This window comes from Boleophthalmus pectinirostris, unplaced genomic scaffold, assembly GCF_026225935.1.
Source record: "Boleophthalmus pectinirostris isolate CB_2022bp ecotype Guang Dong unplaced genomic scaffold, ASM2622593v1 HiC_scaffold_22, whole genome shotgun sequence".
Taxonomy (NCBI): domain Eukaryota; kingdom Metazoa; phylum Chordata; class Actinopteri; order Gobiiformes; family Gobiidae; genus Boleophthalmus; species Boleophthalmus pectinirostris.
In genome coordinates, this window is record NW_026571190.1 from 41,410,055 (window position 1) to 41,437,331 (window position 27,277).

General features: G+C 45.7%; 1 protein-coding gene across 1 annotated transcript in view; it reads right to left on the reverse strand.

Annotated features, from left to right (window-relative positions):
- Window positions 1-27,277, reverse strand: part of nup133 (nucleoporin 133) — a 29,874-nt gene that overhangs the window by 1,401 nt on the left and 1,196 nt on the right. The window contains exons 2-24 of the mRNA XM_020928587.2: window positions 26,964-27,079; window positions 26,137-26,240; window positions 23,957-24,190; window positions 22,021-22,191; window positions 19,167-19,319; window positions 19,016-19,086; window positions 17,295-17,442; window positions 17,047-17,197; window positions 14,697-14,851; window positions 13,809-13,900; window positions 13,500-13,648; window positions 12,596-12,690; window positions 10,968-11,192; window positions 9,235-9,357; window positions 8,585-8,684; window positions 6,902-7,156; window positions 6,644-6,777; window positions 5,387-5,545; window positions 5,172-5,307; window positions 4,146-4,264; window positions 2,719-2,799; window positions 1,228-1,292; window positions 802-890 (exon numbers count right to left, since the gene is read on the reverse strand). Coding sequence (XP_020784246.2) covers window positions 802-890; window positions 1,228-1,292; window positions 2,719-2,799; window positions 4,146-4,264; window positions 5,172-5,307; window positions 5,387-5,545; window positions 6,644-6,777; window positions 6,902-7,156; window positions 8,585-8,684; window positions 9,235-9,357; window positions 10,968-11,192; window positions 12,596-12,690; window positions 13,500-13,648; window positions 13,809-13,900; window positions 14,697-14,851; window positions 17,047-17,197; window positions 17,295-17,442; window positions 19,016-19,086; window positions 19,167-19,319; window positions 22,021-22,191; window positions 23,957-24,190; window positions 26,137-26,240; window positions 26,964-27,079 — 3,125 coding nt within the window. The remainder of the gene's footprint in view (window positions 1-801; window positions 891-1,227; window positions 1,293-2,718; window positions 2,800-4,145; window positions 4,265-5,171; window positions 5,308-5,386; window positions 5,546-6,643; window positions 6,778-6,901; window positions 7,157-8,584; window positions 8,685-9,234; window positions 9,358-10,967; window positions 11,193-12,595; window positions 12,691-13,499; window positions 13,649-13,808; window positions 13,901-14,696; window positions 14,852-17,046; window positions 17,198-17,294; window positions 17,443-19,015; window positions 19,087-19,166; window positions 19,320-22,020; window positions 22,192-23,956; window positions 24,191-26,136; window positions 26,241-26,963; window positions 27,080-27,277) is intronic.

Sequence of the window (27,277 nt, forward strand, 5' to 3'; positions counted from 1 at the left end):
CGTGGAGTTCTGCGTCGGCCCTTTCGCCCGAGGTCACCTGACGGTCTACGCGGGCGCATCTCCGGCGTTTCTCCGCTGCTGATATCTCGGTGATTTTAGCGAATTTGTATGAAGAAAAACCCACCACTTCAATCCAGGTTAAAAAAGCATTTGTACCCAGTCAAATATTTTTTTTAATTTTCCTGTAACGCCACATTACTGCGTTACACCAAAAAAAGCAACACATTACAGTAATTTGTTACTTTTATAACGCGTTACTCCCAACACTGGCTGTCTGTAAGTGACATCAAAGACGTGATTCGAGTCTCGTCCCTCATGGAAAAACTTCGTCAGGTTGTGAAGACTCTGCTGCTGACTCCACGGTTTTATCACATGCCCCTCACACAGAACTATAAACTATAATACAATCTAAACTATAATAATAATACAAGTTTTTATTTTAGATCCATGCATGCCCAGTGTCGGGAACTGCACCTAAAGTCGTTGTACGCAGGTTTCCAAACGTCTTCTGGTAAGTGTGAACAGAGCCCATCGCCAACACTAGTAAGAGTGTGTTATTAATGTTCATATCTTGATTTGGGGACAAAATAGCGAAATAAAACCACCAGGATCATGTAGAACGGGTTAGTACGAACATTTTAAGACCAAAATGACGAGAATCACAGCAGCAGGTCCAGCGAGAGGGACCACGGATTTTCAATAAAAGTGAATCGATGGAGCCAGAAGTGCGCCCATGCTCACTTCCGGTTTGGAACGTTCTATCAATTTATACAAAAAGTCTACGTGAAAAAGACGTCTGACCTTCCTGGATGAGTTTGAGCAGGATCTTGACGAAAACACTTTCCTTGGCGGCTTCCAGCGGGTCGTCGTTTCCATCGGCCGTCGACCAACTGAGACAAAAAAACAAAATACAAAAGTGAAACTACGGAATTTTCGCACAACACGGGACGCCAAAATTATATGTTTAATCGAAAGTCGTGATTGTTAAGGTCACAATATAACGTTAAGAATTACAATATTATAATCGTGTCCATTTTTAGAAGCAAAATTAATCAAGTAAATAAATGTTTTCCTCCAAAAAACAGTGCAGCTTTACGTTTTCTTTCACCTTAATGCAAAAGTAAAGATTTCAGTTTTTGTTTTAGATTGTGACGTTTCTTCTCACAATAATCGTAACACAAAAACTTTATACTGTGACACACAAACTGTTCATCAAAAGTGTCGTACTCGTCTTTGCGAAGAGCTTTTCCCAGGATTTCACATTTGAGAGCTTCAATGTCCACTTCGTCCTCCTGAAACACAATCAGACACCAGCTTGAATTACAGAAGAATTAAAAAACTAAAATTGTCACATGAGCACAATGTTCACATGAGCTCCAGTGTCCAGGTTATGAGCAGGTTTGTCTTTTGTTTTTTTTTTGAGTATCCTGGTTATTACGGTGTCCAAAACTTTTTTATTTTTAGATTTTCTAGATTAGAACTCTGCATTTGGTTCCATATTTGACAAAAATATCTGGGTCAAAATTTTAAGCAAATTAATTAATATTTAGAGTTTGCTCAAAATACTTGGAAATTTCCCTATAGGCGAGTTTCATTGTTGACAAAAGCGAGCGATGCATGCTGGGAATTATTTTGGTCGTCGGCAAGAAACACTAATTCAACATGTTGGACGGAGCGAGAAAGCACGTAAAGGGTATTGATCCCGGTTATTTATCCACTCTAACGGCAGAGGACCCAAGACCATTTGACCAGAAATTGGTCATAAACATCGACGGACGACAAATCACCCTTTTCAACCCCGACAGAGTCTGGACCAAACCAAACTTCTGGTCAGAATCTCCAACTACCTGGACAAATATTCACTTGGGCGATATCCACAATGACTTGGTGGAAACTCCTGGGCCATTCACAGCAGAAAAGATGAAAACCTCCAAGAGTCTGGATGTGTTGTTGAACTTGTTGAGTCCACGGTTTGTTAGGATCTTCTACGTTTGCTCTGCGGATGTTTGAAAGTCGTTTAATTTGCCGTTAGCAGTTCTTTTCACTCAGAATACGAAAAAGACATTTTCCTTCTTCTGTGCTTCTATTTGTGCATCTGATAATGCAGCAGGAATTTACCATTATCGAGGAGAAATACACGAGGTTACGAACTGTGTTTGACGCTACCGTGTTTCTTGCCTCCTGACCAAAATATTTCCCAGCAGCAACGCGAGTTTTTAATAACAATGACGTCAGCTGAAAGTCGCCTGTACAGTCACCTGTTAACCGCAGGCTCAGCTCTGTGTCTGTGCTTGAGAGCGTCTTGTGTCTTGAACTAAACTGATTCTCTATTTGGTTGGATTTTTCAACAGTTAAAAACGATTTTTCCTGAAGCTGTGTCAGAGCTCCGCACTCTCATCTTCTGACTTGAGTGTTTGTCTGTTTTTTTGTTGTTAGAAACGTGTCAAAAAAAGCCTTAAGCAAAGTTCCATACTTATTTTTGGTACTTGGTCAATGCTAAAGCAACAGATTTGCGTTTAGTGTCCACGTTTTTCTTCGAGTCGGACGCGCGAAACATAATAAAACGTTTGACGAGCGGGTGTGACGTCGTATCCCAGACCCCAGTAGGAGACGGATGGACAAACGCACGCAGCTTTACACGCTGGATTTCTCACTGAGCTTTAACAAAATGAGTTTAAATCATCATCATAATAATAACTGATCATGTAAAAGCAGCACCTCTTCGATGTACTCGAGCAGGTCCAGAGCTTTCTTAAAGTCGTACTCATTCGCTCGTCTGTTGTCGTCACAGATGTAGAGCTGTGGACACAAGAAAAACGCAATTATTTTTAAGCAGAATAAACGTTTACATGATCGAGGAATAAATTAATTCGCCTTTAAAATCTGAATAAACCACCCACTTACTTTGGAATGAAGTTTAATTCTGAATAATGATTTTCTTTTTTTTTTTCAGTTATACAAAACAAAACAAAACAGAAAAACAAACACAGAAGAGAAGAGTGCCGTTCAATGAAATCGTTCAATGAAATATCAATCAAGATGTGTGTACGCTAATAATTTTCAGATAAAGTCCGATCTGACAGGTTTCACATACTCAGTCCATTTCGTCTATGTTTCATAAATTAAGTCCCTTTGGTTCTGGAGGGTGAAAGACAGCTTTTCCATCACATAAATCTCAAAAACTATTTCTATCCACTCCTCTATTGATGGAGGATCCACCCTCAGCCATTTTCTTGTCATGGCTTTTTTGCTTGCTATAAGTAGGATTGCTAATAACTTTTTATCATCATTTCCCCAATTCTGGACATTAACATCTCCCAAGTATAAACACTCAAAGCTAAACATCGATTTAGATCCAAAAACATGGTTTATATGACTCCAAATCTGTGTTCAATAAAATTTCAGAACATTGCAATCCCAAAAAATATGGTAGTGGTTCACCCCCGATGAGCCACAGAGTCTCCAACATGAATCCCCGTTCCCCTGGTGTCTTTTTTGAACAGGTGTGATAAAAAACCTGACAATATTCTTCCATCCAAACACTCGCCATATATTAGATAATGTTGTCTTCCATTGTAATTGACAAATTCTTTCCCAACTTTCACTTGAAATGTTCAGATTACCTTCCATTTCCCACCTTTTCTTAATATATTCTGTGTTACCTTCTTTACCTTGTTGAATTGCTTTATGTAATTTAGATATTATATTACTCTGAGACATTGATTTTGTTAATGTTAAAAGGGTCAATATGAATCCCAAATCGCCGTTTTCCCATATACCTTTCATGTTTTGGTCAAAATGATGTCTAATCTGTAGATATCTGTAAAAGTCTTCCTGTTCTAATCCATTTTTCCCCTTTAATTTGTCAAAGCTCAAAAATACCCCTTTGTGGATGAAAGAGTAGTATGACGTCAGACCCTTTGATATCCATGTTTTGAACCTATTATCATGAGTATTTGGAGGGAAATCAGAGTCATAGGCTACACATCTTAATATTTTTGATATTTGCTCCAATCTGAGTAATAATTTTCATTGGGAGTTACGTGTTCACATGGTCTTATTTTTATTCAGAATTCAATTATTTTTATTCAGAAGTAAAGCTCTCGTGTGCTGTGATGTTCCTGATCTGTGCCCGTTTGTTTTACCTGTATGAGGTTGTGGGCGCTGAGCACGGGCATCGTCTCCGGGTTCTGCTGTTTCTCCTCCAGCAGCTGTCGAGGGAGAGTCTCCTGATGCAGGAGGAAGCGCTCCTGCTCTACGATGTCTGAAACACAGGGGGCGACAGAGAGCTCACACACACTGAGGACACACAGACTGTGTCGTCTATGAGGTCACACGGCTTGGAAACATTAAAGCTGCACTGTGTAACTTTCTGATTGGGGATCAGTCACCTGCTTGTTTCTATGGATATGTCTTTGCTCTGCCTGGAATGTTCCCCAGTGTGACTTTAAACAGATCTACCTTACATTTATTCAATTACAGATAGTTTTAGAGCTCAAAAATCCCTAGAAAAACTGACATTCTGACTGTGAGCGAGGTCACCTCGCCACAGACACCACAGACACTTTCTCCAGCTCCTCCAGGGGGATCCTGAGGTGTTCCCAGGCCAGTCCAGAGACACAGCCCTTCCAGGGTGTCCTGGGTCTTCCCCAGGGCCTCCTCCCAGTGGGACATGCTCGGAAGACCTCCCGAAGGGAGACGCCCAGGAGACATCAGAACAGATGCCCGAGCCTCAGCCTACTCCCTTGGAGTAGAGGAGCAGCGGCTCTACTCCGAGCTCCTCCCGTGTGACTGAGATCCTCACTCTGTCTCTAAGGGAGCGCCCAGACACCCTGTGGAGGAAACTCATTTCGAGCGCTCGAGATCAGCGATCTCGTCCTTTCGGTCATTACCCAGAGCTCATGACCAGAGGTGAGGGGAGGAACGGAGAATGACATCAGTCATCACTGCCGACGCTGCACCTGTCAATCTCACGCTCCATCCTCCCCTCACAGGAGAACAAGACCCCGAGATACTTGAACTCCTCCACTTGAGGGAGAGACTCTCCACCCGCCCGGAGACGACAAGACGACTTTTTTCCGGTCTAGAACCACGACCTCAGATTTGGAGGAACAAATTCCTTCCACCAGAAAGTTACACAATGCAGCTTTAAGTAAAAATAATCTCCTCACCGTCGACTTGTTTGCTGATATCGTCTTGGCTCAGGTCCGAGGCCAGAGCCGTGAGTTTGCTCAGAGCCAAGAGAGTTTTCTTTTTAGTGAAGTAGCGGGTCTCTGCGTTCGCCTGAGCGTAGAGCGTCTGATGAGCCTGAGAGAGAGACAGAGATCAACACACAGACACACACACACACACACACACACACACGTAACCCTGCAGTAGTGTTCACCTGTTGGAAGTTGCTGACGTGGATGTGGTGGAGCCAGCTCAGGTGTTGGTGCGACTGGAGGAAACTGGCCAACTGCTGGTGCTGCGCCGCCGGCTGAGACAGAAGCTTCCCCCGCTTCCCCTTCTCCATGTACCAGCGGAACAGGAAGTCTGAGAAGTTCTGACCAGAAAGAAGCAAGAGAGAGACTGTTACAGACAGGAGCAGACAGGGGCAGACAGGGGGCAGAGACAGGAGCAGACAGGAGCAGACAGGAGCAGAGACAAGAGCAGAGACAGGAGCAGACAGACAGGAGCAGACAGGAGCAGAGACAGGGGCAGACAGGGGGCAGAGACAGGAGCAGACAGGAGCAGACAGGAGCAGAGACAAGAGCAGGCAGGAGCAGACAGGAGCAGAGACAGGAGCAGACAGGAGCAGACAGGAGCAGGAGCAGACAGGAGCAGACAGGAGCAGACAGCAGAGACAGAGCAGACAGGAGCAGAGACAGGGGCAGACAGGGGGCAGAGACAGGAGCAGACAGGAGCAGACAGGAGCAGAGACAAGAGCAGAGACAGGAGCAGACAGGAGCAGAGACAGAGAGCAGCAGACAGGAGCAGACAGGAGCAGAGACAGGAGCAGACAGGAGCAGACAGGAGCAGAGACAGGAGCAGACAGGAGCAGACAGGGCAGCAGACAGAGCAGACAGGGGTAGAGACAGGAGCAGAGACAAGAGCAGACAGGAGCAGACAAGTGCAGACAAGTGCAGACAAGTGCAGAGACAGGAGCAGACAGGAGCAGACAGGGGCACAGACAGGAGCAGAGTCAGAGCAGCCGACAGGTGCAGAAAGAGAGGTGTAGACAGGTGCACATGAAAGCAGACAGGAGCAGACCATGGGAGACAGGAGCAAATTGTGGGAGACAGGGACAGACAGGAGCAGACAGGAGCAGACAGGAGCAGAGACAGGAGCAGACAGGAGCAGACAAGTGCAGAGACAGGAGCAGACAGGTGTACATGAAAGCAAACAGGAGCCGACAGGTGCAGAGTCAGAGCAGCCGACAGGTGCAGAAAGAGAGGTGTAGACAGGTGCACATGAAAGCAGACAGGAGCAGACCATGGGAGACAGGAGCAAATTGTGGGAGACAGGGACAGGGAACAGACAGGAGCAGACAGGAGCAGACAGGGCAGACAGGAGCAGACACAGGAGCAGACAGGACAGACAGAGCAGACAGGAGCAGACAGGGGCAGACAGGGGCAGACAGGGGCAGACAGGGGCAGCGTACCTGGTTGGCGAACTTGCTCATGTAGTGCTGCAGTCGGCTCTGGTTGTCCGTCTTTTCACACATCTGGACCAGGATGTCGAAGTCGCAGTATTTTTCTGCCAAAGTCGCCACCCACTGGTACTGACCCAGGTCCACTGAGACACAACAACACACGGTTACACTTCGTCAGTACAACAAACCAGACGACAATTAATAAACTAAGCGGGGATATGGAGAGGTGTAAACTAAATCTTCCAAAAAAAAAAAAAAAACACTCACGCAGCATTCCGAGCATCTCTCCTCTCCTCTGGGTGTACTCCAGCTCCAGGGCGTTGAATCGCTCCTGATGCCCTCCCGCGGGCTTCTGCTGCTGCACGGAGTTGAGCTGGGCCACGTACCCGCCCAGGTAAACGTCCAACAGCGTCACCAGCTGCTCACAGACGGCGGCGCGCAGCTCCGAGTCGGCCTGAGGGTAAACGGAGCGCAGGAGCAGCTCGTGTTGTCGAGAGAGGACGGAGCGAACGCACGAGGAGGCTGAGGACACAACGAGAGTTTATGTTACAACTAGGGATGGGCATTTGATTAAATTTTCTTAATCGATCGTCGGGAGAATTAATGATCGATTATTGATTAATCATTAACATTTTTATGTTAAAATTATCATCATTATTATTACTATCTGCACTAATCTGCATAAATAAATTCAACTTCACGACATATAAACACAAACACTCTAGAGCAGGACTGTCAAACTCATGTCATATAAACCCCAAAAATAACAATAAGTTCAAATATTTGTGCAGAGAAACACAAATCTATTACAGAAATCTTTTCTTAATTGATGAACTCTTTCTTTTACTAAATATTATAATATTATGAACAACCTGAAACTTTAAGAAAAATACAATTTCTATACAAAGTTTTAACATGAACTTGTATGGAAATAGGAATAAGTAAATTTTTGTTGTAAAATCCTGCACTCGGCTCCACTTTTCTCATGTTGGACATTTTTCTGATGAGGGTGTCACGGTCAACAGTCAAAACGATCGTCCTTTAAGAGCGTTTGGAAAGAGACAAGTCTTCATTTGTGCTGCTCTGGTGGGAGGGGCCACGTACAGAGACGCTGGAGACGCTGCTGTGATAAACACCACAGAAAATTAACAAGATTTTAATAGAAAATATCATTCAAATATTTTAGTAGAAAATCAGCCGAGGGCCACATTAAAGGTCTTGTAGGGCCGGATCTGGCCCCCGGGCCGTATGTTTGACACCTGTGCTCTAGCGCCACATCAGCCCGTTTGACATTATAATGTGTTTAATGCAGATTTGTTCAAGTCTCACAGAAACAAAACTTAAAACCACATCACTAATTTACATAAACTAAGTGAAGAAAAAAAAAACAGCTCTTGTGTCGCTGATGTGGTTCAACTTCTGTCAGATTAAAAGACACGACTCAGGTGAATACAGGTTAGTGTGACCAGATTTGTGTTTTCTGTGTCCTGGTGAACTTTTTCCCACTGGACACAGAAACATATGTGCTGCTTTATCCACTGTGCACATGGACTCACACTTGTCCCAACCAGAACAGAAAGTGTGGAATTTCTTCTACAAATCCTGGTTAAATCCACATTTGTGCTTCGGTTCGTTACAGACTGACCCACTGTTTGTGTGTCGCTCCTTCTGATGCAGAGACACATGTACACACCTGTTTGGTCATGATACACACAGAAACCTACATTCGGTTTGTTGATTAAAATGAACATAATCGATGAAATTCTTAATGATCAATTATCAATTAATCGACTAATCATGCCCATCCCTAGTGTTAAACATGTGTGAATGAAACAAAACAAAACTCCAGGTCTGTGTGTGATAAGGAAACATTAAATCAGAGCTTTAGAACTCTACGGGAGATTCACAGTTTCTGAAATAAACTGATGATGTTTGTGTTTGTTTAGCGACCTGTCCAGGGGATGTACTCGGGCTCAGACGCCGCTCGCTCTGACGCTCTGTACATGGAGGCTTTGGTGTCTCTGTACTGCAGCGCCGCCTGCAGGACGTCCTGGGAACACATACGGACAGACAGACAGGGTTATAATTCAGAGCGACGACAGAGAGTTAGGGATGTAACAATAACGGAAATATCGTGATATCGTATCGTCAAAGTTCTCACAGTAACATCGTGGACCATCACAATATATCGAATTAAAAGTCTCTTTGTTTGAATGAAGAGTTCTGGTGCAGCGACAGATTAAAAAAAGACAGAGGGAACTACATAGACCATGATCCTTTGCTCCATTTCAGCGCAGACGACAAGAAGAAATAACAATTCTAACACTTTTAAGTCTTAGTTCTTTGGATTAAATCTTGTGGAGGCGTTTTAAGAGGAAAAAGTAGCATATTAAAATATCACAATAAATATCGTACCGTAAGATTTGGATATTGTTACATCTCTAATCATGAGTCTCCCCACCGTATCGTGAACTTTCCACACTATCACAATAAATATGGAACAGTGAGGTTCATACCGTGACGATATCGTATCGTGACACTTGGATATCGTTACGCTCCTACAGAGAGTACTGATGTGTGTCCACGAGTCGTGCTTGTACCTTGAGGATGTTGTTGACGGCGAGGACGACCTCGGCCCACTGCACCGACTCCACGGGATTGTCCTTCAGGCTTCGCTCCTCCTCCTCCAGAAGACACTCGAATATGGACCCGATCTGAGACACCTGCAGCAAGAACAAGAAGCACGGATTCTACTCATGACAGAGGCTGGTGTGTGGAGCGTGAGACCACGAGACGAGGGCTGTCGCAATAACCGAAAAAATGAATCACCGTGGATGTTGAGCCACCGCGATCAGCGCACGTGACCCGACCCAGAGTCCTGCAGGGGTCCATTTTTAGAGACCCGCACCCGCCTGGACCCGTTAACATTCCACACATTACCGCCCGTGATAACCCAGGACTAACCCAGGACTAACCCAGGACTAACCCAGGACTAACCCAGGATTAACCCAGGATTAACCCAGGACTAACCCAGGACTAACCCAGGACTAACCCAGGACTAACCCAGGACTAAGGTGCGCCCGTGTAGACTGTCGGGTGACCACAGGGGAAAGGACCAGCGTAGAGCTCCGCGCCACACGGAGGTAAGTGCAGGCATCGTCCAATCGTGCTTTGCGGACACCTGCTCCACGTCACTCTCTCAAGTCCGCGGGTACCCGACCTGGCGCGGGACTCGGGACTCGGACCCGACCTGGCGCGGGACTCGGGACTCGGACCCGACCTGGCGCGGGACTCGGGACTCGGACCGACCTGGCGCGGGACTCGGGACTCGGACCCGACCTGGCGCGGGACTCGGGACTCGGACCCGACCTGGCGCGGGACTCGGGACTCGGACCCGACCTGGCGCGGGACTCGGGACTCGGACTCGACCGGCGCAGTGAGAGCTGGAGAGATGCAGCGGTACTTATTCCAAACGTCTCCCACACTACACACACTATATCCACACGACAAGGTACATGTGCATCTGCAACAAGCGCATCATCAGAGAGTTTTCAGAGCCGCTGGAAATATTATAACTCCAGGGGATGGGGGAGGGTGGTATCACCGCATACCGCACTGTTGAGCCGCTGTACCGCAGGAGACCTATAAAAGACAGTAGAAAAGAGCAGCTGCTCGACCCAAAACCAAAACATGATGAATCTGATCTACTGGCCTCCCCCAGCCAGCGCCCGCCAGGGTCGCCTGGTCTTAACACTCGTCCTGGAGAGATTGGAGCAGGAGTGGTGCTGTCCTCCTCCAACTTTCTCTACGCCCTCGCAGCTTTTGCCCCACCCAGAATCGTCAGGCGGGTCTTTTGTATCCAGCGCCCCCTGGCTGCAGGATCTAGAGGCTGCCTGTTGATAATTTGGGGTGGACTCCAGTTCCCTCTTCTCCCCAGCTGCTGTAGTCTTGTCGATTATGTCTGTTCTGTGTTTTTGTTGTATGTGCTGATGTGGCAGAGGGTTTCTTTTTTTTTTTCTTGATGTCCTGGTTCCAGATCGTTAGTGTCTCAGATTCCAGACAGTTAGTTGTAAAAAAGATAGATATGTCGGTTTCCAGATAGTTCGTATTAGTTTTATATGAAAATCGCTCTATAAATAAAGGGCCGGGGTTGGTTTAAATCAGAACAATTAATTCGGAATTTCAAAACATCATGTAAACGTGGCAAATGAGGAGTCTGGCAGCAGCGGTTACAGAGACGAGCGTCAGATTTTCAATAAAAAGTGACTTGACTCTACGCTCATTCTGTGACCGCGCGACGCCCCCTGGTGTTCGCCGGTGTGCGCTGCCTCACCTCCCTGAAGAAGACGTCGGCGGCGGTGAGGCTGGGGGGGACCGGCGTGCCCCTCTTGCTCAGGGCGGAGTTGACGGCGCGGCTCATGAGCTCCTGGTGTCGGCTGTGGTGGTTCTTCAGCACCATGGAGGCCTGGAGCTTCTCGGCGTGTTCGCAGAGCAGCAGACGCGTCGCCATCGGAGACGAGCGGACGGACACGGAGCCCAGGCGATCCAGCAAACCCACCTGAGAGAAAGAGAGAGAAAGAAAGAGGGAGGAGAGAGTGAGCGCACGGAGAGAGAGCCCAGGAGATCCAGCAAACCCACCTGAGAGAAAGAGAGAGAAGAGAGAGAAAGAAGAGAGAGAAGAGAGTGAGCGCACGGAGACGGAACCCAGGCGATCCAGCAAACCCACCAGAGAGAAAGAGAGGATGAGAGGAGGAGAGAGGGAGCAAAGAGTGGGGAGAAGAGGAGAGAGGGAGGGAGGAGAGAGAGGAAGCAGAGAGTGAGGAGAAAGGAAAGAGGAGAGAGGGAGGAGAGAGAGGAAAAAGGGTGGAGAGAGGGGAGAGAGGGAGCAGAGAGAAACAGAGAGAGAAGAGAGAGTGAGGAGAAAAGAGAGAGAGTGGAGAGAGGGAGAAGAGAGAAACAGAGAGAGAGAGAGAGAGAGAGCGAGAGGGAGAGGAGAGAAGAGAGTGAGGTGAGTAGCGAGAGGGGAGGATGAAGAGGGAGGGAGAGAGGGAGGAGGAGAGAGGGAGGAAAGAGGAAAGAGGGAGGAAGCAAACCCACCTGAGAGAAAGAGAGAAGGAGAGAGGGAGCAAAGAGTGGGGAGAGAGGAGAGAGGAAAGAGGGAGGAGAGAGGGTGCAGAAACTGGGGAGAGAGGAGAGAGTGAGGAGAAAAGAGAGAGAGTGGAGAGAGGGAGAAGAGAGAAACAGAGAGAAGAGAGTGAGGAAAGTAAAGAGAGAGAGGGGGGAGGATGGGGAGGGAGGGAGAGAGGGAGGAAAGAGTGGGGAGAGAGGAGAGGGAGAGAGAGAAGAGAGAGCAAGGAGAGAAAAGAGAGAGTGGAGAGAGGGAGAAGAGAGAAACAGAGCGAGAGAGTGAGGGGAGTGAAGAGAGTGAGGTGAGTAGACAGAGAGGGGAGGATGAGGAGGGAGGGAGAGAGGGAGCAGAGAGTGGAGAGAGAGGAGAGGGAGAGAAGAGAGAGCAAGGAGAGAAGAGAATGAATGGAGAGAGAAACAGAGAGAGAGAGAGGGAGGGGAGAGGGAAAGAGGGAGAAGAGAGACACACACACACACACACAGAGGGAGAGAGGGAAGAGAGAACAGAGAGAGAGAGAGAGTGAGGGGAGTGAAGAGAGTGAGGTGAGTAGACAGAGAGGGAGGATGAGGAGGGAGGGAGAGAGGGAGCAGAGAGTGGAGAGAGAGGAGAGGGAGAGAGAAGAGAGAGAGAGCAAGGAGAGAAGAGAATGAATGGAGAGAGAAACAGAGAGAGAGAGAGGGAGGGGAGAGACACACACACACACACACACACACAGTGGAGAGAGGGAGAAGAGAGGAAGAAGAGTGAGGCAGAGGGTGATAGAGACAAAAACACACACAGAGAGAAAAGGAGAGAGAGAGACACACACAGAGAGAAAAGGGTTTGAGACGAACCTGCAGCAGAAAGTCCATGAAGCAGCCGTGAGCCTTCAGTTTGTCCTCCAGCTGATGCAGAATGATCAGAGACGTGAGCGGAAAACCTCCACTCTCTGAAACAAAACACAGATACACTCTTATTATTATGATGATTATTCTATAGTGGCCTACTCCTCTGCTCCTCTGCTCCTCTGCTCCTCTGCTCCTCTGCTCCTCTGCTCCTCTGCTCCTCTGACTCCTCTCCTCCATAAACCAGACCCGCAAACTCTTCAGAGAAACAGTTTTTACGCTCACATAGGGCGAAACACGCACATGCAGTGGAGCCAGGCCCTAAGCATGGGCTCTGTGCGGCTGGTACCGATGCAGTGCAAAACATCCAGACAGAAGAGAGAAACCCGTTTGGTTGGTTACATGTTGTTCTGAGTGTCCGTCCTTCGCACATTTGGCTCTTCCTGGGGAAATCGTTTCTCAGGCCGAGGCCCAAACACCGCTCCCCGACCTGAACCGGAGCTGCTCCCGCTGGATCAGGACTCTGGTTTGGACGCTGTTCCCCGGTTTGTTTGGGCGTATCTCCAAGTTTAACGACAAACCGAGATGACAGAAAAGCCGGGAGCAGCTGAAGTGTTTGTGTTTTCTTCCCAAAGACGTAAATACGTTGGTGTCTCTGTCCAATCAGAACCTTCCTCATCCCCAGACGCCGAGCAGAATTAAATAAAGACGATTTAACGTGTTTTTCATGTAAATCTCAATTCAGAATTATTAATTAATTCTATTTAAACTCAAAGGAGTTTAAAAACTCTAAAAAAAAACAAAAAAACTCTCTGGTTCTATGTGATTCACGTGAATGACCCAATTGAAACGTGATTGCAGCTGAAGTTTGCAGGTCTGATATACGGTTTCCTGGAGTCGAGTCGTGTCTCACCGTCCGGCACCGACTCGGCCCAGCGCGGGTCGGACGCCGGGTAATCATCCACCAGGTCCAGGTCGATCCTCGTTACCATGGCGTCCGGCTCCGCCCCCTCCTCCGGGAACAGCTCATCGGTGACCGTCTGCGCACCCACCAGGTCATTCCTGGAACAACACGGAATATTCAAGTCCTGGTTTAGTCCTGGTCCAGTCCAAGTTCAGTCCAGGTTTAGGACCTGGTCCAGTCTCTGGTCCAGTCCCTCCGGTCCAGTCTCCGGTCCAGTCCTCACTTTAGTCCTTATTCAGTCCTGGTTCAGGTTTTTACCGGCAGAACTGTAGAAACGCAGCCTTGAGCAGTTTGGTTTTGTCTTCTTCTGCCACAGTTTCAGATCGACTCGGAGTCTCCATCACAGAAACCTGACGGACGGAGGGACGGGGGAAAGTTTATAATCAGAGCAGAGATCGGCCAATACTTCACATCAATTTACAAATCTTGATACCGACAAGGTTCACAAATAGGAGGAAAAATGTGGTAAAGTTTACAAATGCAAGCTGAAAAACTGAACTTTTTTCCCCCATAAATTAGTGAAGAAAACATCCTGAAAAAGTAGTTAAAGTTAAAGAAATTTCTGTGGGGTAACTGCTAACATATAACATATTTACATCACCATGTACACCATTTGATTAGGGGTGTGCATTGCCTCGAGTCTGACGATGCGATACATATCATGATTCACATGTCACGATTCAATATATCCCGATATACTAAATCACTGGATGATATACTGCGATTTATCAATAATTACTTCTAATAATACAGTCAACTACACCTTCAAGAGAACACAATTGAAATATAATTCACAAACTTTTTAAAATCATGAGAACGTAGAGAATGTAACTAAGGAATTTTTGTGAAAAATATTATTTAAAAAATCGATTCAGATCCATTTTGAATCGATTCGAGAATTGTGCAATGAAGTATCACGATATGTCACTGAATCGATTTTTTCTTACACCCGTACATATGATTGTTCTGAAAATGCTGTATTTGCCAAAAACAAAGTATTAACATGTTTTCTAAGTTTCGCTTTTGTTGTTTTTGATGCCGAGTCTCTCCTCTGTGTTCCACCTCAACTCATCGGCTTCACTGAGCAAACATCGGCGTTAATTCCAGTATTTTCTGACGGACTGTAATCTGAGAGGAGAGCGTCACCTCGGGGGCAGCGGCGAGGGAGGAGCACAGAGAGTCCTCCATGGTCTCGGGGAGGATAGATGCACTCTCTCTCCCCACCAGAGCCACCAGCCCGCTGTGCAGAGAGAAGAACACGGGCAGGTTTGAACAGCAGCCGCCTCCACGAACCCCGTCACCTGAAAAAAAACGAGGAGACGAGAGAGAGTTAAGACTTCAGCGATAACTTTAAAGACTTTTAAACGGTGAATACAGAACAGAAGAAGAAACATCGATCGAGATGCAGGACTTTTGCCCCGCATACGGACTGAACCAGGACTAAACCAAGATTAAACCAAGACTAAAACTAGACTAAAACAAGACTAAAACAAGACTAAATGAGGACTGATCCCAGGACTAAACCAGGACTGAACCAGGACTAAATCAGGACTGAAACAGGACTGAAACAGGACTAAACCAGGACTAAACCAGGACTGAACCAGGACTGAACCAGGACTGAACCAAGACTAAACCAAGACTGAACCAGGACTAAACAGGACTGAACCAGGACTGAAACAGGACTAAACCAGACTAAACTAACAGGACTAAACAGGACTAAACCAGGACTGAAACAGGACTAAAACAGGAAACCAGGACTGAAACAGGACTGAAACAGGACTAAACCAGGACTGAACCAGGACTAAACCAGGACTAAACAGGACTGAAACAGGACTGAACAGGACTGAAACAGGACTAACCAGGACTGAAACATGACTAAACCAGGACTAAACCGGGACTGAACCAGGACTGAAACAGGACTAAATCAGGACTGAACCAGGACTAAACCAGGACTAAACCGGGACTGAAACAGGACTAAACCAGGACTGAAACAGGATAAACCAGGACTGAAACAGGACTAAACCAGACTAAACCGGACTGAACCAGGACTGAAACAGGACTAAACCAGGACTGAACAGGACTAAACCAGGACTAAACCAGGACTGAAACAGGACTGAAACAGGACTGAAACAGGACTGAAACCAGGAAACATGACTAAACCAGGACTAAACCGGGACTGAACCAGGACTGAAACAGGACTAAACCAGGACTAAACCAGGACTAAACCAGGACTAAACCAGGACTGAAACAGGACTAAACCAGGACTGAAACAGGATTAAACCAGGACTGAAACAGGACTAAACCAGAACTAAACCGGGACTGAACCAGGACTGAAACAGGACTAAACCAGGACTGAACCAGGACTGAACCAGGACTGAACCAGGACTGAACCAGGACTAAACAGACTGAACAGGACTAAACCAGGACTGAACAGGACTGAACCAGGACTAAACCAGGACTGACTAACCAGGACTAAACCAGGACTGAAACAGGACTAAACAGGACTAAACAGGATTAAACAGAAACAGACTAAACCAGAACTAAACCGGGACTGAACCAGGACTGAAACAGGACTAAACCAGGACTGAACCAGGACTGAACCAGGACTAAACCAAGACTAAACCAAGACTGAACCAGGACTAACCAACTGAACCAGGACTGAAACCAGGACTAAACCAGGACTAAACCAGGACTGAAACAGGACTAAACCAGGACTGAAACAGGACTAAACCAGGACTAAACCAGGACTGAAACAGGACTAAACCAGGACTGAACCAGGACTAAACCAGGACTGAAACAGGACTAAACCAGGACTAAACCAGGACTGAAACAGGACTAAACCAGGACTGAAACAGGACTAAACCAGGACTGAAACCAGGACTAAAACCAGGACTGAAACAGGACTAAACCAGGACTGAAACAGGACTAAACCAGGACTGAAACAGGACTAAACCAGGACTAAAACAGGACTAAACAGAACTGAAACAGGACTAAACCAGGACTGAAACAGGACTAAACCAAGACTGAACCAAGACTGAACCAAGACTAACCAAGACTTAACCAAGACTGAACCAAGACTGAACCAAGACTGAACCAAGACTGAACCAGGACTGTTCCCAGGACTAATCTTGGACTTGAGAGAATCCAGGTTCAGTCCAGGTTCATTCCTGGATTAGTCTTGTTTTAGTCCCGGGTTAGAAATGATTTAGTCCAGTTTTAGTCCAGTTTTAGTCCAGTTTTAGTCCAGTTTTAGTCCAGTTTTAGTCCAGTTTTAGTCCAGTTTTAGTCCCAGGTTAGAAATGATTTAGTCCCATTTTAGTCCCATTTTAGTCCCGATTTAGTCCCGATTTAGTCCCGATTTAGTCCCGATTTTAGTCCCGTTTTAGTCCCGTTTTAGTCCCGTTTTAGTCCCGTTTAGTCCCGGTTTAGTCCCGGTTTAGTCCCGTTCTTCTCCATTTTGTCCCAGACTCTGACTCTGTACTAAAGCGAGCGTCACCTGGAGCGTTGAATGTGATCTTCTCGTCGGGCAGAGCCGCTCTCCCCGTCCCGGTGGAGCAGGCGAACACCAGCTCAGGGGTGAAGATGAAGGCCACAGACCCAGGGACCGGAGGCAGGACCAGACTCACAGACTGAAGCGCCTCCTCACTCTGCGCCACACGGCACCCAAGATTACGAGAACGGTTAAATATCGATGAAAAATCGCCGTGACAAATAACAACACTTAAATATTCCGAGTGCTCTGACCTGGAACGGTGTGGTGAACTTGGTGACCTCCACCGTGACCTCCTCAGACACAGAGGCTCCAGAGTCGAGGAGCGTGACCAGACAGAAGTACAACAGACAGGGCGTGTCGGACGGATGCCACGCAGCCGCCAGCAGCACCAGGCCACAGCTGAGGAGAGGGACACGAATATCACTCTACATATACATGATCGGCCCCCAAGACCTTTAATGTACTTGGTTGTATTAAAATCTGTGGTGTTTATCACAGCAGCGTCTCCAGCGTCTCTGTACGTGGCCCCTCCCACCAGAGCAGCACAAATGAAGACTTGTCTCTTTCCAAACGCTCTTAAAGGACGATCGTTTTGACTGTTGACCGTGACACCCACACTCATCAGAAAAAATGTCCAACATGAGAAAAGTGGAGCCAAGTGCAGGATTTTACAACAAAAATGGACTTATTCATGTTTACAGACAAGTTCATGTTAAAACTTTGTGTTGAAATTGAATTTTTCTTAAAGTTTCAGGTTGTTCATAATATTATAATATATTTAGTAAAAGAAAGAGTTCATCAATTAAAAAGATTTGTGTAATAGATTTGTGTTTCTCTGCACAAATATTTGAACTTATTGTTATTTTTGGGGTTTATATGACATGAGTTTTCTGATCCGGACACTTTGGATCAAAGTAGGTTGGACACGACCCCCGGAACAAAATGAGTTTGACACTCCTGCTCTAACCGCATCAAAAAATGACAACCCAGTACGACTTCAGTAAACTACAAAGTCGCAAAAAGGGATGAGCATGATTAGTCGACAAATCAATAATTGATCATTAAGAATTTCATCAATTACGTTAATTTTAATCGACAAATCGAATGTATGTTTGTGTGTCGTGACCAAACAGGTGTGTACATGTGTCTCTGCATCAGAAGGAGCGAGACACAAACAGTGGGTCAGTCTGTAACGAACCGAAGCACAAATGTGGATTTAACCATGATTTGTAAAAGAAATTCCACACTTTCCGTTGCGTTGGGACAAGTGTGAGTCCATGTGCACAGTGGATAAAGCAGCACATATGTTTCTGTGTCCAGTGGGAAAAAGTTTTTCCAGGTGAGAGTCGCTCAATGTGGATGACGAGGCCCCGCCCCCCTCCCCCCGTACGCTGTCCTGGTTTTGACAAACACAAATCTGGTCACACTGACCTGTATTCACCTGAGTCATGTCTTTTAATCCAACACAAGTTGAACCACATCAGCGACACAAGAGCTGGAGTTTTATCTTCACTTAGTTTATGTAAATTAGTGATGTGGTTTTAAGTTTTGTTTCTGTGAGATTTGAACAAAACTGAATTAAACACATTATAATGTCAAACAGCTGATGTGGATCTAGAGTCGTTATGTTTATATGTCGTAAAGTTGAATTTATTTATGCAGATTAGTGCAGATAGTAATAATAATGATGATCATTTTAATATAAAAACGTTCATGATTAATCGATAATCGATCGTTAATTTTTCCGATGATCGATAAAGAAAATTGAATCGAATGCCCATCACTACAGTGAACCATAATGAGAGTTTGAATAGGGCCCGGGAGAGATCACTAGATTACTGAGACATGCATGAATGACTCTAAAATCTCTCCAGGCGTGTTTTTGATGAGGGAACATTATACCATGGTCGAAGGTAAAGAATATCTCCCATTTAAACAGCGATTCAGATACAGATTTGCGTTTTAAACTCACTGTCCGTGCTTCATGTCGAGGTACGTCACGTTGGCTCCTTCTTTCATCTCCTCGAAGTTTGCCTCAGAGCCCTAAAAACAAAAAATACAGGTTTAAAAACAATTGAAAATCCTGTAAACGTTTGAAGTATAAAGCGTGGGCGCGGACTGACCCAGATGGCGTCGGTGATCCGCTCCGTCAGGACCCGGTGCTCCCACACGAACACGTGATGCTCCTGCGAGTCGCTCAGGTCCCATTTATTTAAACCGGAGCTGGACAGAGAGAAGAGACACGAGGACGAGGGACACCACAGGACGCTGTACAGCTGAGACGGAGAGGGGGAGAGGGGGAGGAGAGAAGAGAGGAGAGACAGTAGAGAACAAGAGTAGAGAGGCAGAGAGACGGAGAGAGGAGAGAGAGAAGGAGAGAGAGAAGGAGAGAGAGAGGGGGGGGAAGAGGAGAAAAAGAGGATAAGAGACAGCAAACGTAAAGAGGGGGAGAACAAGACACAGAGAGAGAGAGAGGGGGGGGGGAAGGCAAGGAGAAAGGGGGTGAGGTAGAGGAAAGAAGAGAGGGAGAAAGAGATGGAGAGAGGAGGACAGGGAGAGAAAGAGGAGAGACAGCAAAAGTAAAGAGGGGGAGAACAAGACACACAGAGAGAGAGAGAGAAAGAGAGAGAAAGAGAGAGAAAGAGAGAGGGGGGGGAAAGAAAGGCAAGGAGAAAGGGGGTGAGGTGGAGGAGAGAAGAGAGGGAGAAAGAGATGGAGAGAGGAGGATAGAGGAGAGAAAGAGGAGGAGAGACAGTAGAGGAGGGGAGAGGGAGTAGAGGAAGAAAAAAAAAACAATAAACATTTTTAAGATTATTTAAATATTTTTGGACTAAACCAGAAATAAACCACTAAAACAACCACGTTTTAACCTGGACTAAACCAAGAACTCAACAACAGTCATGAAAAAGGTGCCGTGGCCTCTTGGGGCGGGCGCAAATCCAGACCAAAATTGAAACCATCTTTGTCATTTTCTACATTTATTTGTATTTTACAGTTATTTTGGCACATTTATGTCAATGTTTTTATAAATCTATCTCATTTTGATCTGATTAATATTACAGTATTTTCCGCACTATTAGTCGCTCTGGATTATAAGACGCACTGTCATTAAATGGTCTATTTTTGAACTTTTTTCACAAATAAACCGCGTGGGACTTTAAATGAAACCCAACAGTGTGATGGGTGAGTGGTTTTGTTTGTTTGTTCGTTCACGGTGACTCTGGGCTTTGTTCAGTTGTGGCGTGTAGGGAGGGTGTGTCTGGGACCAGCGGATCGTCGGCGTGTTCGCAGTGACTCGGTTGTTCAGTCGTGTCTAGAAGCGGCACGTCGCGCTCGCTTTTTTCGGTTCGTTCCGTTCCTCGTCGGCGTGGAGTGATGAGTGTGTCTGTGGGTGTTTATTCGCCGCGCGGTCGCTGTCTGCTCCGTGTGTGTTTGCAGCTTTGTAGTTTACTGAAGTCGTGCCGGGACGCCCGAGTGGATTCGTGTATGGGGCGCTCTGGATTGCGGTGCGCGGTCGTTTTTTGATGCGGTTAGAGGCTTAAGAGCGCGACTAATAGCCCGGAAAATACGGTATTTGGTTCTATGTTACAGTATAGGCCAGGAGTGAGCAAACTTTTTGATTCATGGGCCACAAAGGGTTCTAAAATTTGACAGAAGGGCCGGACCAGGAGCAGATGGATCGAGTTTTTTGGTGATCCACCTCCTAAGAGAAAAAAACACATCCCAAGGTTATTGAAATATCCCATACAGTTATTTGTATTTTACAGTTATTTTGGCTCATTTATATCAATGTTTTTATAAATCCTTTTGATCTGATTAATGTTCATTTAGGCCAAGCAAATTGTGCTGCACTGAAACACTGTGCAGCCCTTTTTTGGACCCTCACCCACAGTTTGAGAACCACTTTTTTACGTGAACTTCCACTGGCACTTTACCCAAAACTGTGAAGAAAGTGAATACAGGGTGTAGGATTTTTAAACCTGTTTTTTTCAAGTTCCTAACAGGAGTTACATTCTCTTTTTGGTTTTACAGTGGGATTTATCCTCTGCACATTTACCAAACCAAACGCACATGTGACAAACACAGGTTTATCTGATAGTTTATTAGGCACACTTCAGCCCAGATGTCGCTGTCGGTCTGTTCTGTGCCAGCTCTTTTGTCATGGTTTGGGTGGTCCTGCGATTTATACTCCGGAGCGACTTATACTCCGAAAAATACAGTATTTTTTGCTTCGCGTTTCGTCTTGTCCTTCACATAATCTCCTGTTTTGGCTTCAAAAAGGTGAATTTCGCTGAAAGTTTAGAGATTTTCATGCCTGAAACGAGAAACTAAACCAGGGTCTAAACCCCGGGACTAAATCAGAGACTAAATGAGGGACTAAACCAGGGACTATACACAGAACTAAACCAGGACTAAACCAGGACTAAACCAGGACTAAACCAGGACTAAACCAGGACTAAACACAGGAACTATACCCAGAACTAAACCAGGACTAAAACGGGTCTAAAACGGGACTAAAATTAGACTAAACCAGGACTAAAACTGGACTAAACCAGGACTAAACCAGGACTAAACACAGGAACTATACCCAGAACTAAACCAGGACTAAACACAGGAACTATAACCAGAACTAAACCAGGACTAAAAAACGGGACTAAAACAGGACTAAAATTAGACTAAACCAGGACTAAAAACAGGACTAAACCAGGACTAAACACAGGAACTATACCCAGGACTAACCCAGAACTAAACCAGGACTAAACACAGGAAACTATACCAGGACTAACCAGGACTAAACAAGGACTAAAACAGGAACTATACCCAGGACTAACCCAGAACTAAACCAGGACTAAAACAGGACTAAAACGGGACTAAAATTAGACTAAACCAGGACTAAAACTGGACTAAACCAGGACTAAACCAGGATTAACAAGGACTAAACACAGGAACTATACCCAGGACTAAACCGGGACTCACTGTGTCGCTGGCGGGCTGAGACAGGATCCCAAAGAGGCTGGAGACCCTGCGTCCGATCCCAGAGAGCATGCCCTGTCCCTGGGGGAGAGCGTGGCACTGCAGCCTCCCCGAAGAGTCCGCGGAGGCTCTGAACAGACGACTCTTACACGACGACATCACAAAACCGCCGCCCTGAGAGAAAACGGACCAGAAGAAACCAGATTATACAACAGTTTCTGATCCGTAATGTCGTGTTCTAATGTCGTTTCCTCATCACGAACAGACCTGGAGTTGAGTTTTGTTTCATTCACGCATGTTTTACACACAAATCCTGCACATTTAGCACGAGTTCTTCTGTCAAACTGAAAACACAGAAACAGGACGAGCTCCATTGTGTTTTTTAAACTCTATACACCTTCAACAGATTCATTTGGATAATTTTAGCTCAGATTTTCAGTTTAAGACTACGTTTATACGATGACGGTCTGAACAGAAGAAGTGGCGTCGCGTCTTCACTTTTTATTCCGAGTTTAGACAAGCATTTTCGGGAGGATTTCAGATTTTGGCGTTTCAGATTTTGGCGTTTCAGATTTTGGCGTTTTTAAGCCCCAAAAACGCTGTCACCGTCTAAATGAAAGGCACGTCCCAGAAAATATTTTGTTGTTTAAACAAACGAGAGAGACTTACCTTTATACTTAAAGGAGTGTGTTCCTGTGCCGGCACGCACCTTGACAAACGCACTAAAGGAAGAGCACAAGGATCATTCTCACTGGGCCTGAGGAGCCTGTCACTCTGTTTCACAGTGAGGTCAGTACCTGCGTCGATCTTTTCTCACTGAATCTACATGATTCACGTAGGTCACCTGTGGGTCCGGTTTTTGACATTCAAATGTCTCTTATTCAGAAACTAGAGGAACTATTGAAATAAGTAAAGTATCAGAATGTAGGAAAGAGTTACACTCCAACAGGGTCAAGTTAAACCTGTGAGAATCTTTCAAGTTGTTGACAAAAAATTTAAAAACTCATGTTCAGTAACGGAGGGAATGAAATATGCAGCACTTTTTGGTCAATAAATCCAAACAGTGATAACTCTTGGTTCTCACTTACATATCCTTAACAAACTGGTTTGAATATTTGCTTCATATAGTTTTCTACCATATGGTACAAGATTAGGTTGAAAAACCTCTTACTTTTTGACTCATGAGATTTTTTATTAAGAAAGGTCATGGTAACGGAGGGAAAAGTAACGGAGGGAAAATTGTGCAAACAAGTAGAAGCTGCAGGATTTTACATCATTTGTCAGTTTTTTTCTTCCAAATACTTTAATATTACTTCAAAATGAAAGAAACTATTTCTATAAAATATGTCAGTCCTTCCAAGAACATTTTTATCATTTTAAATACTTTTTTTTTTTTAAATCCTGTCCCTTCATCAACAGTTCAAAGATGGAATAACACAAGATATGATGAAATACATCCATTTATTGACATGATTTGCAGGTCTTTGAAATTTGGGAAATAATTTTTGTTCCATGTTTCATTCATGGATCTGTTTAAAACATATGGAACTTTAGAACCAAAAATGGAACAGAAAAAAGGTCAACAGTTTCATAAACTAGAGTACATATGTATCTGTTCAATACATTTTTATATCAGACGCATTAACTTGAATTTTTGGCCTTGTTGTTTACTTCTGCTTGACCGGGCCCCTGTTCTGGCTTCAAAACGGTAGATTTCGCCAAAAAGTGAGAGATTTTCATGCCTGATGACATCACAAGGTGGAACAGAGCGTTTTGAGCTTTGGAGATGTAGACAGACTAATAATAAAGAGTGTGAATGAACATGTGTGAATGAAACAAAACACAACTCCAGGTCTGTTTTTGACGAGGGAACAGAGTTAGAACACGACTTAAAGCTCACCAGAGTCAGTTTTGCGTAATATAAAACCTTTACACGTACCCTGACCGCGACCACAGAGTGCGTGAGGTCCCCCAGGTCCAGCTCCGAGTCCGAGTAGTTCCCTTCGTGAGCGAGGCTGGGCCAGAGCCGGGCCGATCCCTCCGTGGACAGCGCCAGGACGCAGATGGACTGGACCGGGGCGGAGTCCAGGGGGGAGGCGGACGAGACCGAGATCAGGTCCGAGCTGAAGGAATATTCGCTGGGAGGCAACTGCAGCTCCTTACACACCGACAGCTGCGGGAGAACGGAGAGACGAGGTTACAGACGACCACAGACGACCACAGACGAACCACAGACGAACCACAGACAACCACAGACGAACCACAGACGACCACAGACAAACCACAGACGACCACAGACGACCACAGACGAACCACAGACGAACCACAGACGACCACAGACACCACAGACAACCACAGACGACCACAGACGACCACAGACAGACACAGACGACCACAGACGACCACAGACGACCACAGACGACCACAGACGACCACAGACGACCACAGACGAACCACAGACAGACGAACCACAGACGACCACAGACGAACCACAGACGACCACAGACGAACCACAGACGACCACAGACGAGACCACAGAACCACAGACGACCACAGACAAACCACAGACGGACCACAGACGAACCACAGACGACCACAGATAAACCACAGATGAACCACAGACGAACCACAGACGAACCACAGACGACCACAGACGACCACAGGCGAACCACAGACGAACCACAGAACCACAGAACCACAGGCGAACCACAGACGAACCAGACGAACCACAGACGACGACCACAGACGACCACAGACGAACCACAGAGACGAACCACAGACGAACCACAGACGAACCACAGACGACCACAGACGACCACAGACAAACCACAGACGGACCACAGACGGACCACAGAGACGAACCACAGACGAACCACAGACGAACCACAGACGACCACAGACGACCACAGACAACCACAGACGAACCACAGACGAACCACAGACGAACCACAGACGACCACAGACGACGAACCACGACAAACCACAGACGAACCACAGACGACCACAGACGAACCACAGACGACCACAGACGAACCACAGACGACCACAGAGACGACCACAGACGAACCACAGACAGACCACAGACGACCACAGACGAACCACAGACGACCACAGACGAACCACAGACGAACCACAGACGACCACAGACGAACCACACACGAACCACAGACGAACCACAGACTGTGTACAGAAGCGGACGTTCAGCTCCAGTCAAATGAAGCTCATCGAGACTGCAGTTATAGGAGCGAATTTGTAGTCAGTTGCATATTTGTAATCACAGCAACAAAAGAGCCAATCAGGAGCGAGGATGTCGAAGGTAACGCCCCTTTCCCTGTTTAACAAAGCTGTCAATCAATGTCCAATAATCATGTCCAAATAATTATAAATATAAACCAGGTCTAAACCAGGACTAAACCAGTACTAAACCAGGACCAAACCAGGACTAAACCAGAGCTGAACCAGGTCTAAACAAGAACTAAACCAGAGCTGAATCAGGACTAAACCAGGACTAAACCAGAACTTAACCAGAGCTGAACCAGGTCTAAACCAGGTCTAAACCAGGACTAAACCAGGTCTAAACAAGAACTAAACCAGGTCTAAACCAGGACCGAACCAGGACTAAACCAGGACTAAACCAGGTCTAAACCAGAACTAAACCAGAACCGAACCAGGTCTAAACCAGAGCTGAACCAGGACTAAACCAGGACTAAACCAGGACTAAACCAGAACTTAACCAGAGCTGAACCAGGTCTAAACCAGGTCTAAACCAGGACTAAACCAGGACTAAACAAGAACTAAACCAGGTCCAAACCAGGACCGAACCAGGACTAAACCAGGTCTAAACCAGGACTAAACCAGGTCTAAACCAGAACTAAACCAGGACCGAACCAGGTCTAAACCAGGTCTAAACCAGGACCGAACCAGGACCGAACCAGGACCGAACCAGGTCTAAACCAGGTATAAACCAGGACTAAACCAGGTCTAAACAAGAACTAAACCAGGTCTAAACCAGGACTGATCTTGGACTAGAACTTGGAAGTGCTTTGCAGACAGGGTTTCATATTTTTGTTAGAGAAAGTCGACCGTCGTGGCAGAGGGTGGAGGTGGGAGGAGTCTGACCTTGGCCACCGCCGTCTGACAGATTTTCCAGATGATGAGCTTCTCTCCACAGACCATCCAGGCCCAGCCGCTCTCATCCACCTTCACCGAGATCTGATCCTCAGCTGACGACACAAGACACAGAAGTTTTTACATTTTATAGATACACGCTCATGTTGGGTTTTAATCATCTTTGGAAACATTCATTTGGTTTACATTCATTCCCTGGAGTGCATATGACAACTTTTTTTTTATTATTCTCTAATTTAGATTTAATCTGGTGGGATAAAACCTGTGTGTGTGTATAAATTAGTTTTAATTTGTGAAGAAAGGCAGAAAAAAAAGTTGAAATTTACGAGAATTAGAGAGAATCACACTGAGAGAAGTCTATCAAAAAGTTACAATTTACACAAAAAAAACAAATTTTTCTGATACTTTAAACATTATTTCAACAGAATAAAGGTGTTTCTTTTTTATTTTATTTGTTAAATAATCATTTCTGTGTGCTAGGTAAACAGTGACGGAATTCCCTTGTGTGATGTGACGATTTCCAACCAGAAAGTAACATTTTCAACCTAAAAAAAAGGCCAAAATTGGAAGACCTAGTGTAAATGTTTTTTTTTACAAAAACCTTAAAAATATTGGTCTTAAAGTGTTTTAGTAAAATGAGCAGAACCTGACGTAAGAACTTTAACGTAACCCAGACCTCAACCCTACCTCAATTATATCATTGTTAGTCTATGTTTGCGTTGAACTTTGAAGATTTGTGTTGTCATGTTGAAAATATCTCATATTTTTGTTGAAAATGTCTCATATCTCACACTTTAAAAGTTAAATCAGCCGCTCACGTTCAGTCGTAGTGAGAGCCTCCATGACTTTGACCGGGAGAGAGGAGCCGAACGTCTGGACGTCGTAGCTCACCGGCTCCGGGACCGAGTGGCTCTGACCTCGAGTCGGCGTCGATCTGTGAAAAATAAACAAAATATTCTTACATTTTTCTCATTTTGCTTATTTTGATACAGTTATAAAAGATAAACTTCTGTGCCTTCTTTATCATTATTATTAGTTGGTACGACCATAGTGTGAAATTTATTTTACTATACGTGTAAAGTTTGTGATCAATGTACAGAAGAAACCACATCATTTTTGAAACTCTGTCATG